The sequence below is a fragment of the Piliocolobus tephrosceles genome, chromosome 17, assembly GCF_002776525.5.
Source record: "Piliocolobus tephrosceles isolate RC106 chromosome 17, ASM277652v3, whole genome shotgun sequence".
Lineage (NCBI taxonomy): Eukaryota > Metazoa > Chordata > Mammalia > Primates > Cercopithecidae > Piliocolobus > Piliocolobus tephrosceles.
Window position 1 is genome coordinate 63,140,527 of NC_045450.1, and position 17,909 is coordinate 63,158,435.

The 17,909-nt window shown below is 40.6% G+C and overlaps 1 protein-coding gene across 5 annotated transcripts in view; it reads left to right on the top strand.

Annotated features, from left to right (window-relative positions):
* Window positions 1-17,909, top strand: part of WWOX (WW domain containing oxidoreductase) — a 1,124,103-nt gene that overhangs the window by 322,327 nt on the left and 783,867 nt on the right. For all 5 annotated transcript variants that reach the window (XM_023226795.2, XM_023226799.1, XM_023226797.1 and 2 more), the window contains exons 7-8: window positions 9,471-9,656; window positions 17,119-17,383. In XM_023226795.2, the coding sequence (XP_023082563.1) occupies window positions 9,471-9,656; window positions 17,119-17,383 (451 nt within the window). The remainder of the gene's footprint in view (window positions 1-9,470; window positions 9,657-17,118; window positions 17,384-17,909) is intronic.

The following is a 17,909-nucleotide window of genomic DNA, read 5'->3' on the forward strand; positions in this document are numbered from 1 at the left end:
GCAAGAGAAAATCCCCTTTAACTGTAATTTTCCACTACCCACTCAAATCCTATAAAACTGCCCCACCCCTATTTCCCTTTGCTGACCCTTTTTTTGGACTCAGTCTGCCTGCCCTCAGGTGATGAAAAAGCTTTATCTCTCACACAAAGCCTGTTTGGTGGTCTCTTCACATGGATGTGCGTAACAGAGGTGGGCAGATCACTTGAGTTCAAGAGTTCAAGACCAGCTTCGCCAACATGGTGAAACCCTGTTTCTACTAAAAATACAAAAATTAGCTGGGCGTGATGGCATGCACCTGTAATCCCAGCTACTCGGGAGGTTGAGACATGAGAATCACTTAAACCCAGGAGGTGGACGTTGCAGTGAACCAATTGCACCACTGCACTCCAGCATGTGATGCAGAGTGAAACTGTCTAAAAAAAATAAAAAAATAAAAATAAAAAACTGCAAACATCTGAAAAGACATCTCAAAAGCTAGTCTTAGGTTCTACAACAGTGGTCATCTACAGGAATAATCGAGAAAGTTGCAAATCTTGTGACCTCTGGAATAACGGCTGGTGATTATATGGAACTCAAGGCTGTCTTATCCTAATGTGGTGGCCTTTCATTCATTTTACAAGAACAGTTTAGATTTGGCAAAAAGCTGTTATTTAAACTAGGAACGAAATTTCTCCCAAAGTTAGCTTGGCCCATGCCCAGGAATGACCGAAGACAGCTAACCAGTTACCGGAAACGGGTCCCGATCCAGACCCCAAGAGAGAGTTCTTGGATCTTGGGCAAGAAAGAATTTGAGGCGAGTTCATAAAATTAAAGTAAGTTTATTAAGAAAGTAAAGGAATAAAAGAATGGCTACTCCATAGGTAGAGCAGGAACTTTGGCTGCTGGACTAAGGATATTTAGTTAATTATTGATTATGTGCTGAACAAGGGGTGGATTACTCATGAATTTACAGGGAAAGGGGTAGGTGGTTCCTGGAACGGAGGGTTCCTCCCCTTTTTGGACCATGCAGGGTAACTTCTTGATGTTGCCATGGCATGTATACACTGTCATGGAGCTGGTGGGAGTGTCTCTTAGCATGCTAATGGATTCATATTAGTGTATAATGAGTAGTAAGGATGACCACAGCTCGCTGCCATCTTTGTCTTGGTGGATTTTGGCCAGCTTCTTTGCCGCACGCTGTTTTATCAGCAAGGTCTTCATGACTTGTATCTTGCGCTGACCTCCTATCTCATCCTGTAACTTCGAATGCCTGTCAGGCCTCTGAGCCCAAGCCAAGCCATCGCATCCCCTGTGACTTGCACATATATGCCCAGATGGCCTGAAGCACCTGAAGAATCACAAAGGAAGTGAAAATGCCTTGCCCCTACCTTAACTGATGACATTCCACAACAGAAGAAGTGAAAATGGCCGGTCCAGTTCTTGCCTTACGTGATGACATTGCCTTGTGAAATTCCTTTTCCTGGCTTATCCTGGCTTGAAAATCTCCCCCACTGAGCACCTTGTGACCCCCACTCCTGCCTGCCAGAGAATAACCCCGCTTTGACTGTAATTTTCCTTTACCTACCCAAATCTTATAAAACGGCCCCACCCTTATCTCCCTTCACTCTTTTCGGACTCAGCCCACCTGCACCCAGGTGATTAAAAAGCTTTATTGCTCACACAAAGCCTGTTTGGTGGATGCGTATGACATAACCTCCTGGGAATGCAGCCCAGTAGGTCTCAATCTTATTTTATCCAGCCCATATTCAAAATGGAGTCGCTCTGGTTTGAATGCCTCTGATAAACCTAAGGGACTGAAGACAAGATGGAGTCGGTTAGGTTAGATTTCTGTCACTGTCATAATTTCCTCAGTTACTATTTCACAGAGGGGGTTTGAGAAACATAGAAAATGCTAGAAAGAGACAGGTTAGTCAGTGGTAGGGATCTTGAGGGATTAAAAAAGGGTAGGGGCTGGTCCCTTTGTAGTAGGAACTGCCACCTAAGTCCACTCTTGCCAGACAGCCTGGCTCTGTCATGAGAAATCTTGGCCCATTGTCACTCCCATTGATGACAACCCCCGCCCCCACCACTAACACCTTAACTACTGAGGGGATGTCCTCTGGCCCGGAAGGAATGCATTGGCTCTAGTTGAAGGGGTTGCTGTTTGTAAATACCATCCCCACAGTCAGCAGGCACAGAGAATGCCATTGGGCCACTCATCAGTAAGGTGTAGGGGCTTTATGTGTGGGTAGATGAGAGCCATGGAGAACGTGCAGGCTGCCCTCCATGGGAATCTCGGGCTCTAAAGAAGGAGGACAACCTTTTCTGCCCTTCATCACCTCTCACAGATGAGAATCCACCCAAGAAGGAAAAAAAAAAAAAAATCAACTCCTTAAAGTGCTGACTAATAACATCAGTTTTTGGAGAGATACTATTTTTGTTTCCATTCCATCTTTGTAGTTTGAACTTTTCCTTTTGATAGTCTGTAAATATTCATCATCTCAGAACCTTTTGAATTGCAGTGGCTTTTAGTCAAAACTGAGCAAAATGTGTCATTTGAATAATAAAAACCTCATTAAAGTGAGGCAAAAGAAATTCTTTTCCTTTTGTACAAGCCAATTAAGTGTCTTTACAATTAAAAGTCAAGCACTTTATAGTTTCATATTCCATAAGCCTGTTTTTAGTTAATAGAGGTGACAAGTTTTAGATACAGGATGCATATTTTGCCTCTGGTGTTGTGCAATTAACATTAATGAAGGGTATTAAAATTTGGTGAGAGAGGAAAGGGTTTTCCCAGGTCCTCTGTGGTTTCTTGCCTCCAGGCCTGTCTTTGGTAGCAAGTTCCTTGGTTTGCTGAGGTTTGCATTTTCTTGAGAAAATGTACAGGCAGTATTAAAGGTAACTAGAAGAGACATTGTTGTTGTTGACAAGTATGATGTTAAAATTGCCAGTGTCCAGGCCTGTCTTAGAGGTAAGTAAACACTGCAGAAACTGTCTTTGGGGAATTTAATTTTGTCTTGTGCCTAAAAGTGAATGATAAAGAGACAAAGGAAGTAATAATTACTTAACGTGGCAGGCTAGCAAGATACTGGTGCTTTACCCCTTACAACCATGGGAGGAGTATGTTTAGTTTACTGGGGAGGACACAGGTTAATGGAGGTGAACTAACTGGCCATGAGTCAGGTAAGGAAAACAACGTGGCTGAGCTAGTTTCTCTAAGAACTTGGCTCTATCCATTCCAGGGAGCTTCTGTAAGACAGAAGGTATTGTGCGGTAGCCTTGAAGTCAGGTGACCCTTTTGTTGTTTTTCTTGTTTGCGTCTTTATATTAGCTTTTCTGTGTTGAGACAGGGTGTTGCTCTTCCTCAGTTGCCCAGGCCAGTGGGGTGATCACAGCTCACTATAGCCACAAACTCCCAGGTTCAAGAGATCCTCCCACCTCAGCTTCCCAAGTAGCTAAGACTGCAGGTGCATTCCACGGGCTGTTTTTTTTGTTTGTTTGTTTGTTTGTTTTTTAGTTTTGAGTTTTTAATTTTTTGTAGAGATGAGGTCTTGCTATGTTGTCCAGGTTGGTCTTGAACCCCTGAGCCAAAAGATGCTCCTGTGTTGGCCTCCCAACGTGCTGATATCACAGGCATGAGCCACCATACCTGGCCTATGTTAGCTATTTCTGATACTTCATTTCTGTCTGTAAATGGCAATCATAATACACGTCATCTAGGGTTCTTAAATACAAAAAGCTCTTAAAAACTTCCTAACCCATAGTTAGTACTCAAAAAAGGAAAAAAAGTAGTAATAGCCCTGGAAAAGTGAGCAAAATATTTCAGATGCAACCTGAAAGGAGCTCAAATGTAAGTCATCTCTTCACGTTGCCCATCTTTCCCTCTTCCCCACAAAGTTTTTAGCAATAGTCCTGTCTAACTACAATCTATGAGTTATCCCTGCTACAAATTAGTAGATCCTGCTTTGATTTGAAGCAGAGTCTAATGAATATTACTAGGTAGGCTCGGTGCTTCAAAGCATTTGTACCTATCTCTTCAGAGAGTAGCTGGGCCATTGAGTGATTGTGTATTGACAACTGTAGTGGGCACCATATGTGGAAAACAGGTGTTCTCAAACAAATACAACTGACCCCAACCACACCACGACTTTTGAAGTTTTAGGTAGGGGATAGTTGGGAAAACAGATGGGGCAACAGAATGAATAATTTCTTAATGAGATCCAGATTACCCAGTGATACAAGATTTGCATGAATACTTCAAACAACAACAGTGATTTAATATGTTTTTCTAGTTAAAATTTAATGAATGCTTTCCAGCAAGCACTTACAGAATTAATACCGGCTGGGCACGGTGGCTCATGCCTGTAATCCCAGCACGCTGGGAGGCGGAGGCGGATGGATCACGAGGTCAGGAGATCGAGACCATCCTGGCTAACACTGTGAAACCCCGTCTCTACTAAAAATGCAAAAACAAAATTAGCCAGGCTTGGTGGCGGTCGCCTGTAGTCCCAACTACTCGGGAGGCTTAGGCAGGAGAATGGGGTGAACCCTGGAGGCGGAGCTTGCAGTGAGCCGAGATCATGTCACTGCACCCCAGCCTGGGTGACAGAGCGAGACTCCGTCTCAAAAAACAAACACAAAATACCAATTCTCCACAAACTCTTTTAAAAAATAGAAGAGGAGGAAACACTTTCCAACTGACTCTATGAAGCCACTATTACTCTGACAACAGAACCAGTCGAAGATATCACAAGAAAAGGAAACTTTAGATCACTTTCTCTTATGAATAGAGATACAACAATTTTGTACAAAATGCTAGCAAGACAAATTCAGCCACATATATAAAGAATTGTACATTATGACTAACTGGGATTTATCCAAAGAATTCAAGGTTGGTTTTACATTAAAAAGTCAGTCAATACCCATAATAGTAGAATAAAAGATCCTCTCAATGCACACATAAAAACACATTTTAAAAGGTCCAACACTCTGTTGTGATGAAAACTTTTCGTAAACTTGCATCAAAGTGGCATTTTCTCAACTCAATAAAGGGCATCTGCGAAAAACCCACAATTGACATCATACTTAATGCTGAAAGATTGAGTACTGTCCCCTTAAGATCAAGAAATAAGACAAGGATATTGACTCTCACCACTTCCATTTCATATTCTGCTAGAAGTCCCATGTAGGGCAATTGGGCAAAAAACAAAAAAGCAGAAGACTGAGAAAAAAATCCAGATTGGAAAGAAGTAAAACTATGTTTATTTGCAAATGAAATCACCTTATCTGTAGAAAGTCCTAGAAATACACTTAAAAAATATTAAAACTAACAAGTTCAGCCAGGATAAAAGTGGGATAAAAATTTAATATGCCTGAGTCAATTGTATTTCTATATACTAGCAATGAAGGCATCCCATGTTCATGGATCAGAAGATTTAATATTGTATAGCTGACCAAACTCTCCAAATTATCTACAAATTTAGTGCAATCTCTATTAAAATTTCAGTTGACTTTTTTGCAGAAATTGAAAAGCTGATCCTATATTTTATATATGAATGCAGAGGAACCTGAAGAACCAAAACAAGCTTGAAAAAGAACAGCATTGGAGGCCCTCCATTTCTCAATTTCAAAACTTTCCATAAATCTTTAGTAATAAAGACAGTGTCATACCAGCAGAAGAATAGATCTGTAGGTAAGAAAATAGACTTGAGAGTCCAGAAATGAATCCATGTATATGGTAAATTGATTTTCAGCAAGGATGCCAAGACAATTCAAAATAGTCTTTTCAACAGTGATGCTAGAACCACTGGGCATCCCCATGCAAAAGAATGAGGTTAGATCACACTTGCATAAACTACACAGAAAAAATAGCGAAAAAAAAAACATAATAAAAATGGGTCAGAGACTTAAGAGCTAAAACTGTAACAACTCTTAGAAGCAAATATAGGAGTGTATTTTTGTGATGTTGACTTAGACAATTATTTCTTAGATATAACCCCGACAGCAAAAGTGACAAAAGAAAAAAAAAAGATAAATTGGGTTTGATCCAGAATCAAAAGTGTTTGTGCTACAAATGATACCATCAAGAAAGTGTACAGATGATCTACAGAATGGGGGAAACATTTACAAATTAAATATCTAATAAGGGATTTATATCTAGAATAAAGAGCTTTCACAACTCAATAATAAAAACTCAGTTAAAAAATAAGCGTAAAATCTAAATAGATATTCCTCCAAATGTGATACACAAATTGCCAATGAATACATAAAAAGATGTTCAACGTCATGAGTCATTAGGGAAATGCAAATGAAATCCACAATAAGATTCCACTTCTTAGTAGGATGGCTAAAATAAAAAAGTCAGATAACAAATACTTAGGAAGACATGGAGAGATGAAAGTTCAAATACAGTCCTGGTGGAAATGTAAAATCGTACGGCCGCACTGGAAAACAGTTTGGCCATTCTTCAAAAAGTTAAACATTGAGTTACCATGTGACCCAGCCATCCCACTCCTAGACATATCTTCAAGAGAAAAGAAAACATGCATTTCCACAGCACCTTACAAATGAATGTACATAGCAGTGATATTCCTAGTAGCCAATAAATGGAAACGATCCAAATATCCATCATTGGTGAATGGGTAAACAAAGCGCAGTATATTCATATAATGGAATAGTATCTGCCCATTAAAATAAATGCTACAACATGGATGAACCTTGCAAACATCATGCCAAGTAACAGAAGCCAGTCACAAAAGACTATGTATTGTATGGTTCCGTTTAGTATATACAATGTTCAGAATAGGTGAATCTATAGGACAGAAAGTAGATTAATGGTGTTTTGCGGATGAGAGTGTATGTAGGTGGGTAGAGGGTGGCTAGTGATTGCTAATGGTTTTTTTTTTTTTTTGTTTTTTGAGTTAAAGTGCTATAAAAATAGAATGTAGTTATGGTTGTACAATTACTTGAGTATACTGAAACAGTTGTACAGTGTACATACATAGAGTTTTTGGTATGTGAATTATATTTCAGTAAAGTTCTTTAATTAGTTTATGCTTATTGTAGAAAAGTTGGAAAATACCAAAAATCATAAACAGGAAATAGAAAAAAAGTAATCCTGACTGTATATCTGGAAATTCTTTTTGGGGGGTATGGGGTATGAATCACACATATAAAATTTAATTTCCTACTTTTTCAACTAAATTGAGAAAGTTTAGGAATCTTTGGCTTAATCATTGTTTATCTACTCCTCTGTTGCTGGATGTTAGGTTGTTTCTAGTTCATATAGAATTTTATAATTTTAGTTGATGTATCATGCATTCTTGGGCATAAACTTTTATATGAAGTTTGAATATTAGGAAAGAGTTTTGGAAGCTGTATTAGTTTTCTAAAACTATTATAACAAATTAACACAGATTGAGTGGCTTGAAACAGCAGAATTTTAGTCTCTTACAGTTTCAGAGACCAAACATCTGAAATCAAGCGGTCTACAGCGTTGGTTCCTTCTGGAGGCTCGAAGGAGCATCTGTTCCATGCCTGTCCCTAGCTTCTTGTGACTGCGAGCCGTCCTTCAAATTTCTTGGCTTGTGTCTAAGTCACTCTAGTCTCTACCTGTTTCCATCTTCTTCTCTGTGGGTGTTCCTTCTCCACTTCTCCTTTTTTGTAAGGATAGTCCTGTCATTGGATTTAAGGCCCACCTTAATCCAAGATGATCTTGTTTCAAGATGTGGGCTAATCACACTTGCGAAGACCCTTTTTCCGGATAAGGTCACATTCACAGATCGCTACCATTCAACCCAACCCACTATGGAAGCAGTGGGGTAGGAGGTACAATTCAACTCCTGATCTCGTGATTTGCCTGCCTCAGTCTCCCAAAATGTTGAGATTACAGGCGTGAGCCACCACGCCCGCACTTATTTTTATATATCTTTCGTAACCTTTCTATCTCTTTCTCTGTCTTTCTCTGTTTCTGTGTGTGTCTGTGTCTGATAATAAAATACATTAAATTTTATATTATAATGTGTTTTATAAGGTCTGTAGATTTGTTTATGATTTTAATGGCTGCATAGTGTTTTGTCATGTGGGTATATTCTAAATGTAATAATTCCTCAATGGTGTATTTAGGTTACTTGTAATTTGCTGCCTTAGTTTATCACAAACACTGTGAATAGCCTTGTGTATATTTTGTTGTACAATTCTTATTGGTACATTATGATTTTTCACCAGTATATATTTACTTTTTGAGAATTTAGCTTTTTGATTCACATGAAAGGATTACTTTTATTGTTAATAATTTTATTATGTTTGTGAGGCCTAGGCAGGAGGATTGCTTGAGACCAGGACCTCAAGATCACCCTGGGAGACATAGCGGTAGTCCATCTCTACAAAAAAAAGAAAGAAGAAATAAAGTAGCCATGCATGGTGGTGTGCCCCTGTAGTCCCAGTTACTCAGGAGGCTAAGATTGTCTGAGCCTGGGAGTTTGAGACTGCAATGAGTTACGACCACACCACTACACTCCAGCCTGGATGACAAAGCAAGATCTTGTCAGAAAAAAAAAAAAAAAAACATTAAATATATACAAAATAAGAGAGAATATTATGACAGGCTTCTACTTACCTAGCTCTAGGCTTCTTTATAAAATGTTCATTTAATCTGATCTCTACAAGAAATTCTGTATCTTTAAACAATATGTACCCTTCTCTTTAGACAGAGCATTTACCCCCTTGCTATGCTTGCTTAGTACCTACCGAAGTCCTGGGTCCTGTGTCAGTTGTTTTGTTTTTTCTTTGTTTGTTTATTTGTTGAGATAGAGTCATGCTCTGTTGGTCAGGCTGGAGTGCAGTGGCATGATCTCAGCTCACTGCAACCTCTGCCTCATGGGTTCAAGCGATTTTCTGGCCTCAGCCTCCTGAGTAGCTGGGATTACAGACATGCACCACCACACCCGGCTAATTTTTTTTTTTTTTGTATTTTGATAGAGATGGGGTTTCACCATGTTGGCCAGGCTGGTCTCAAACTCCTGACCTCAAATGATCCACCTGCCTCGGCCTCCCAAAGTGCTGGGATTGCAGGTGTGAACCCCCGTGCCCGGCGCTATGCCAGCCTTTTTAACAGCATAATTTCTCCTTTATTAGTTATAACTATTTTAAAGGCTGTTTTTATTTACAGACAAAGTGAGACTTGGATGCATTAAGAAAGATAGAGTTAATCAGGTGGTTGAATCTGAGTTCCAACTAGGGTGACAACTCTTCCCGGATTGCCTGTCACTGTCCTGGTTTTCGCACTTAAAGTCCTGTGTCCTAAAAAGCCTCTCATCCTCAGCAACAAAGGACAGTTGCCCACTCAAAGCCATGTGACATTCTAGGGTATCCTATTTCTAAATGGTTGGAATCTAGAAGACGGAGAAAGAATTTCTCATTCCTGAAGGAGCATTGATTCTGCTTGGTGATAGTGTTTATGTTCACATCATGTGGAATATTTTATTTTTCAGGCCTCTTCATGTGCTTGTGTGCAACGCAGCAGCTTTTGCTCTACCCTGGAGTCTCACCAAAGACGGCCTGGAGACCACCTTTCAAGTGAATCATCTGGGGCACTTCTACCTTGTCCAGCTCCTCCAGGATGTTTTGTGCCGCTCCGCTCCTGCCCGTGTCATTGTGGTCTCCTCAGAGTCCCATCGGTGGGTTTGAATTGCATATTTGTTCACTTATCCCCTTTCTCATACCAGCTAATATTCCCCCAAGGCTCTCATTCTGAAAATAATTTTCATTAGTCCTACTTGAGACATGTGGGTGGACTCAACTTGGCTTACTTAATTTTTCCAGGTCTTCTTTGTGTGTCTGTGTGATTGTAGGGGACTGTTGAGAAGGACTGTCTAGAGCAATGAAGTTTGTTTTTATGACTATACTTCAAGCTCCTCATCGATTTTGCTTAGAGATGGAATAATAATTGATGAAATCTGAATGGCGTGACCTTTATTGATTTGTAATTCAACAACTTCAACATCTTACCAAGAAGAATGTGCAGTTATTCTAGCAGGAGAAACAATGCAATTAAAGCCTGCAAGATGAAATCCAATTGTTTTATAATGAGAAATTAGGGAATTCGATGCAGACATTAGCTGTGTAATTGTGGAAAGGGAAGTACTGTAGTTAGAGCATATTAGAAATCTGGCCATGCCTCTTTTGGTTAAAATTTCAATTAAAACATCAGATGGCACTTTTTTCCTATTGCCATTAGGAGAATATTCAATTGACTGAAAAAGACATTTGAAAATTTCATCGTATTTTCAGCATATTTGTTTCTAGAGTTGGATAAACAACTATTTGTCTAGAGAGAAATATTCCGAAAAGACAAAGGCCTTGCTGGATGAGGCTGGATTTAATAGGTGTTAGGGAGATCTCTCTTTCAAATTTGCTTGGTGTGTGTTTTGGTGGGGAGTTTACACCCTTAGCAGAGTAGCTAGAAAAAGAAATAATGTGAAAGGGGCCCATTTTTTTCTTCCTTCTTCTCCGTCTTAAGTCCTGAAATGTTTTAGTGACCCAGAATGAAGCTTATTTTTTTAATCATACTTCCATAAAATGTAACCCCTGGGACTTGGAAGAGAGAGACCAGCCAAGGGTTAGCTTGAAACCTTTATCACTCCCAAACACAGGGGCTTATGGTATAAGTGACACACTGCAGATAGATTTACTTTTGCCATTTTAAATTTATGATGGCTGAAATGAAAGGAAAATGCCAGTAATAATCCTCCCCCGTGTTAAAAGACATGAAACATCCAGTAATTAGGTGGTAACAAAATCTGGACAGCCTTATCTTTGCAAATCACACCAGGTTTGTGAAAGAAAGTGGAGTGGCCCTGTTAAGGGGCGAGGGAGGCTACTGTGGGGGCAGGCAGCAGAGAGAGCTCCAGAAATAAATCTGCCAGCCCCAGTCATCCACCAGATGTGGAGGGCACCACGGGATATGTTTAAATGAGCTGGTATTTAATGGGAGATTATGTTGAATTGTCAGCTGCTCACTCTCCTTTGTAAATCTGTATCTCAAATGGTATTTTGTGTGACGTCTTTGTTCTCTCCTTAACTACAGTGTAATTCATGCCTACTTTGGAGATCCGAATCTTAGCTTCATTTAAAAGATTAATTTGAAAGGAAGGAACTTGGACTCTTGAATTAGACCTATCTTAGTTTGTAGGGAGGCCTTTCTGAAGTGTGTTGTCATGCTCACTCCTTTCTGATGGCTGGCACTAGTTTTCTGCTTTCCAATTATTCTTTGCACATTGTTGTTATTACTATTATTTTTTGAGAGAGAGTCTTGCTCTGTTGCCAGGCTAGAGTGCAGTGGCGCGATCCCAGCTCACCGCAACCTCTGACGCCCAGGTTTAAGCGATTCTCCTGCCTCAACCTCCTGAGTAGCTGGGACTACAGGCATCCACCACCACGCCCAGCTAATTTTTGTGTTTTTAGTAGAGACAGGGTTTCACCATGTTGGCCAGGATGGTCTCAATTTCTTGACCTTGTGATTCGCCCACCTTGGCTTCCCAAAGTGCTGTGATTATCAGGCATGAGCCACCGTGCCCAGCTTCTTTGCACATTATTTAAAGGTTTTTTAACAAAATGGCAATTTCCCCAGGCTGGCTTGTGTATTACCTTCGCATTGCATCCCTTGGCTCCCATGAGCGAGCGTGGTGACTTGGTGCACAGGCGGTACGTGAAAACACTTTGCTCACTACCCAAGAACCCAGGGCCCTAAACCATGCTGTAAAATGCAAGTGTTGATATCTAATTACCTCCATAAACCTTGGCAGAATCTCTTCGTTGGAGTCAAGACCCCCTGTTAGGGGAAAAAATAAAGTCCTATGTTTGCAGAAAATATTATACTAGACTGCCCCAAGGCAAAATCTTTATTAGCCTTCCTGTGTCTTCACTGTGTTTTAGTTACTCATCTGGAATCTGAGCAACTGAATTGAGTTTCTGCATACCTAGAATATATCATAGTGAAATGAGAAGTTGACTTCCTTGCTGTGAAAAAATTTCAGATAACAGTTAAAGTAGAATGAAAAGAGCAGAGTGCTGGTTGAACAACCTTCAATGGCTGCAGCTGGATTGAGTGCCAAATTGCCCTCTCCCACCCCACACACAAAATCACACAATGACACACGCACACACATACACATATACACACACACAAACACATGGAGTTTCTGAGCTTCTGTGTAGATAGAATCCAGCCTAATTATTTTAGGCGGGAATTTAAAAAATCCTCAATAAAATTGGGCTTGGTGTACATGCCTATAATCCCATCTAGTAAGAGGGTGAGGTGGGAGGATGGCTTGAGGCCGGGAGTTTGAGGTTGCAGTAAGCTTAAATTGTGCCACTGCATTCCAGCCTGGGTGACAGAGTGAGACCCCATCTCTAAAATAAAAATTAAAAATTATTAGTTAAAAAATGCAGTATTGGCCAGGCACAGTGGCTGATACCTATAATCCTAGCACTCCGGAGTTTGAGATCAGCCTGGCCAGCATGGCGAAACCCCATCTCTACTAAAAATACAAAAATTAGCCAGTTGTGGTGGTGGACACCTATAATCCCAGCTATTTGGGAGGCTGAGGCAGAAGAATTGCTTGAACTTGAGAGGTGGAGACTGCAGTGAGTGGAGATTGTACTAGTGCAGATTGCACCAGTGGAGGGAGATTGTCATCAGCCTAGGTGACAGAGCAAGACCCTGTCTCAAAAAACAACCAAACAAACCCAAAAGCAAAACCCCCACAGTGTATATACAAGAGTGGGAGGGAGTCCCCTTACGAAGCAAGTGTTACTGTCCACAGAGCAAATGTCAATATTTTAATGTACTAGTAAGGGAAAATGCTATTAAGACATAATTGTTTGGCTTTGTCATTTTGTCAACTTGAAAATAGAGTTGGCAGCATCTGAAGAGTTGTTTTACTACCTATGGAGCTGAGAGGTGAACATAGTCGTTTTTCAGGAAGCCTTTTTTGACTCAGAGAGATCAGAAGCTGGCCTACACTTGCCACTTCCTGGAGGACTGTCAGTGCTAGCTAATGAGACTGTAAAAGTGGGATATCTGCCCAGGAGACAGTGGGGAAGGAAATCAGGGGTCAACCTTATAGGGAAGGGCTGTTTGCAGAGAGAGTGCCTGATATGTAGCAGCTGGTACTTTGCCATCTTGAAACTGTCCTTCCTGGTTCTCATTTTTCATCATGGGATTTTTTTTTTTTTGTCTTATTTCTAGATTAGGAATCAAGAAGAAATGACTGTCTCCTCTTAGACATTTAATTTACTCAGTGTTCCCTAGTCATGAGATACTTCTATGTTATCCTTAAGTACCTAAGTGGGGACCTTATTCTTAACAGTAGAAAATCACTGTGTGTGATGGTGGTGTATACCTGTAATACCAACCACTCAGGAAACTCAGGCGGGAGGATCCCTTGAGCTCAAGAGTTGAGATTAGCATAGGTAACAAAGCAAGACCTCGTCTCTAAAAAAATAAGCAAAAACCAAAAGCCCTAAACATTAGGAAGTTCCACATGTAAACATTAATGGAAAACATAGAAGAGTTGAACCTAGTGGTAAATTTTACCTTTAGGGCAAGACTTGAAACAAGGGAAACTGTCAAATTCTCATCATGGGATTTGCGTTCCTTTGTTTTTTATTAAGAACTTGGACCTTGGATTGAAATTCCAAACCCATGACCAAACTTTAATTGTCTAATTCTGTGTTGAGTCCTTACTATGTGTCAGGTACTGTAGTAAGCAACACTCAAGAGTCTTACAGTCTACTTTCCATGAATTCACAGTCTAGTTTTGGAATCAGGCGATCAATTGACTTACAGTCTAGCACGGTGATAACAGAAGAACAATGTACAGACAGAACAGAAAGATGGCATAGCAAGCCATTTCACCGATCTTGGAAGGCCAGGAGTGTCACTGAACACTAGGAATGGTGTCATGACCTGGGTCCTGAAGAGTGGATACTTAATGTCCATGGGGACATGTATTTTTGTCTGCCTTCCATGGCTTCTTTCATTCTCTCCCTAACTTCCACCCAAAAAATCACCATGATATCCAGCTGTGGAAGAGTTCATTATGGGGAGCTTCCTAGAAGAAGTAATCCCTGAACTGGGTCAGGCTAAACAAATATGCGAAGAAGGGTTTCCGGCAGCAGTTGATAAAAGATGAGTAGAGAGAGGGAATAGATGGTGCTATATTCCATACCTTTTGGATGCTCTCTAAATCCTTGTCCCTGTTTTCTATGCCATGTCGATAGAGTTTTCAAGTCCTGTCCCATACCTGGGATCATTGGATTCTCATTTCAGTAGCACCTTTGTGTGACAAGTCTTCTGTAATACCTTATTATGTTGAAATAAAGTTCGCAAATAACATAACTTACATGTACAAATGTATTTTTAATTCGATATGATGGCCTTACTGTAATGTAAAGAAAAAATAACAGAAAGAAAATGGTGTGTGTTTCAACATGTTGATGCTTGGGCCGGGCTATAGGAAAGATGGAACATATGTATCCATGCATGAATCACCTTGAATGGACTCAAAAAAAAAAGCACACCCTTACCAGGTGTGTGGTATTGCACACTCCAGTACCACCAACCTTGAGTGATGCCTGACTGTATTAGTCTGTTCTAATGCTGCTAAGAAAGACATACCTGAGACTGGGTAATTTATAAAGGAAACAGGATTAATGGGCTCAGGGTTCCACATGGCTGGGGAGGCCTCACAATCATGGCAGAAGGTGAAGAAGAGCAAAGGGATGTCTTACATGACAGGCAAGAGAGCATGTGCAGGGGAATTCCCATTTATAAAACCATCAGAGCTCATGAGACTTTTTCAATACCACGAGAAGAGTATGGGAGAATCCACCCCCATGATTCACTTATCTCCACCTGGCCCTGTCCTTGATGCATGGGGATTATTACAATTCAAGGTGAGATTTGGGTGGGGACACAGGCAGATGATATCAGTCACCATCCAGAAATCACACAAAATCTGAAAGTGCCTTCATTCATTCTACTTGTATATTGTTGCACTACCCACCTGGAAATTCAGTGGATGTTTCTAGGCTCAGATAATTATCCACAGGCTTTTCATCTGCATGAGCGTCCACTGGGGCAATCTTCATCGAGCAAGACTTCATCAGCATTGCAAGACATCTTCCATCCCTGCTACCATCACCAGCAATCATCATGACAACCAGAAGAAGGCCCTCATATATTTTCAAATTGCCCGCTGAGTTCCACTGCCTTAGACAATTAAGCTTGGAAGTCGGACTCTTCCTGTGGTTTGAGTACTTGAAAATGGGCAGCCAACAATTTGTTTCAAGATCTCATTTCTGTATCCCTGATGACGTCTCTGGCCATCGACTTTGTTGATGGTTTTAGAGCAGCTATGTCATTTAACACTAGAAATTGGATGTCACTGAGACCTATGGAAGGGATATTTAATTTCCATTAAAATATGAATTTCATTTGCCCTTGCCATGCTTTTCTTGGTCTTAGCCCACCATCAGCTGCTGATATTAAGGAACAATAGGATTATTCCATAATTTTCATTTTACTTTTTGCTTTTTGTTTTTCCATAGCAGTTTTCTAGAGGATTCCCATTATGCTTCCTCATTACCCGGTGCCCAGAATGAACTTATAGAAGCAGAATATGAGGGGGTCCTTTGACAAGGATGAGACCATTTAGAAAATACCTTTTGTTTGTTGTGATCCATTTTGTAAGGGCAATCACTACATTGTTGTTATTTAAGAGAAAGAGACAAAGGGAAAGAAACAAACAGCTGGTGTTTAATGACTCTGTCAGACCCAATTATAAAACATCAACTAGTTTCGTTGATTTGTGTACATCCATGCCATGGGTATACTTAAAAACATTAGACTGTGCCAGAACTCATCTTGGCTTTGTTTACATTTATCTTTTAAACGTAGAAGAGTATTGATGGCAACTCACCAAGGTTATAACCCCTTTATAATCATTAATTTTTAATCTAGAAAAGAGTCTTGGAGGCAACAAGACTCATCTATATTTTCTTGGATGCTCAAATGAAAATATACAACACTCAAGCATTAGCTAAAATCATCCAGGAAAGCCTTGTCAAAGGTTAGAAATGTGATATCTTTCTGTTTCCAAAAGCAGCAGCCCTTTATTTAAGATGCTTTTCTGTTTAATTTAATTATCTTTGAACTTCCTGTTGAAGGTTTTGAAAAATGTGTGTTAGTGGGTGGGGAGGGAGTTCAGGATGTCAGGACTGCTACATTTATGAGTGTGGGTCTTTACTGAAGTCTGTCTTTCGAGCCAATGCTTTTTTTTTTTTTTTAATTTTTAAATTTTAAATTCTTTCTTTTAGAGATGGAAGTCTCACTCTGTTGCCCAGGCTAGAGTTCAGTGGCACAGTCATAGCTCACTGCAACCTCGATCTCCTAGGCTGAAGCGATCCTCCTGCCTCAGCCTCCCAAGTGGCTGGGACCATAGGCGTGTGCCACCATACCCAACTAATTGTTTATTTTTTGTAGACATAGTGTCTTTCTGTCTTCCCTAGGCTGATCTTGAACTCCTACACTCAAGCAGTCCTCCCGCCTCAGCTTCCTGAAGTGCTGAGATTACAGGCATGAGCCTGTAATAAACACGTGACCTATGTTTATATTGTTAAATCACCATTGTCAATCTTTAAGGGAGACTTTGTTTTGATGTATGCAAGATTGAGTTTTTAGTCATCGCTACATAGTTTCCTCAGATTCCTTTTTTTTTCCTTTTGGAGATGGAGTCTAGCTCTGTTGCCCAGGCTGGAGTTCAGTGGCCTGATCTTGGCTCACTGCAGCCTCTGCCTCCTGTGTTCAAGTGATTCTCTTGCCTCAGCCTCCCATGTACAGGCATGCCACCACACCTGGCTGATTTTTATATTTTTAGTAGAGATGAGGTTTTGCCATGTTGACCAGGGTATCTTGAACTCCTGACCTCAGGTGATCCACCCGTCTCGGCCTCCCAACGTTCTGGGATTACAGATGTGAGCCATTGCAGCCAGCCTTCCTTAGATTTCTAATAAAATTAAAAAGCTATATGGGAAGTCAGAACTTGGTTGCTTCACGTCATATTTCCTATTTTTAAGATTTACAGATATTAATGACTCCTTGGGAAAACTGGACTTCAGTCGTCTCTCTCCGTCAAAAAACGACTATTGGGCAATGCTGGCTTATAACAGGTCCAAGCTCTGCAACGTCCTCTTCTCCAACGAGCTGCACCGTCGCCTCTCCCCACGCGGGGTCACGTCGAACGCAGTGCATCCTGGAAATATGATGTACTCCAACATTCATCGCAGCTGGTGGGTGTACACACTGCTGTTTACCTTGGCGAGGCCTTTCACCAAGTCCATGGTAAGAGAATAGCTTCTGGCGCCGCAAACACCTTGGGTCCTAGAGAAACCTGCACACATGTGTCTCCACCTTTTTACCTCTTGCGGGCATGAGTCTGGTCTCAGGAATAACATTGTCCTGCCCATCATAAAGGGCTCTTGAACACATTTGCGTCAACTTTAGATTAAATCTGTTTGGGTAAATGCATCTTGGAGGGCTTGGGTGGACGATATCATGTTAAGTGTGGCTGAAAGTCCTTATGGAAATGGTGATTTGTTTTTTTTTGTTGTTGTTGTGTTTTGTTTTTTGGTGGGTTTTTTATTCAGAAACCTTGAAAATCTATTTTGTTGAGTGGACTGCTTGAAAACTGCTGTTTTGTCAGTAGGTGGACAACAAAGGTTTGTGACTACTGAATTTTCAGGAGATGTGATTCCTTTGTTTCGTAGAAAATCTGTATCTGATGTTCTAAATTCTTCTTCTAATGGGTGTAATCCTCTGTTGGAGAATCCTTTGACGGCTAGGAGTGTGTTTTCTTCTTTACTTTCCC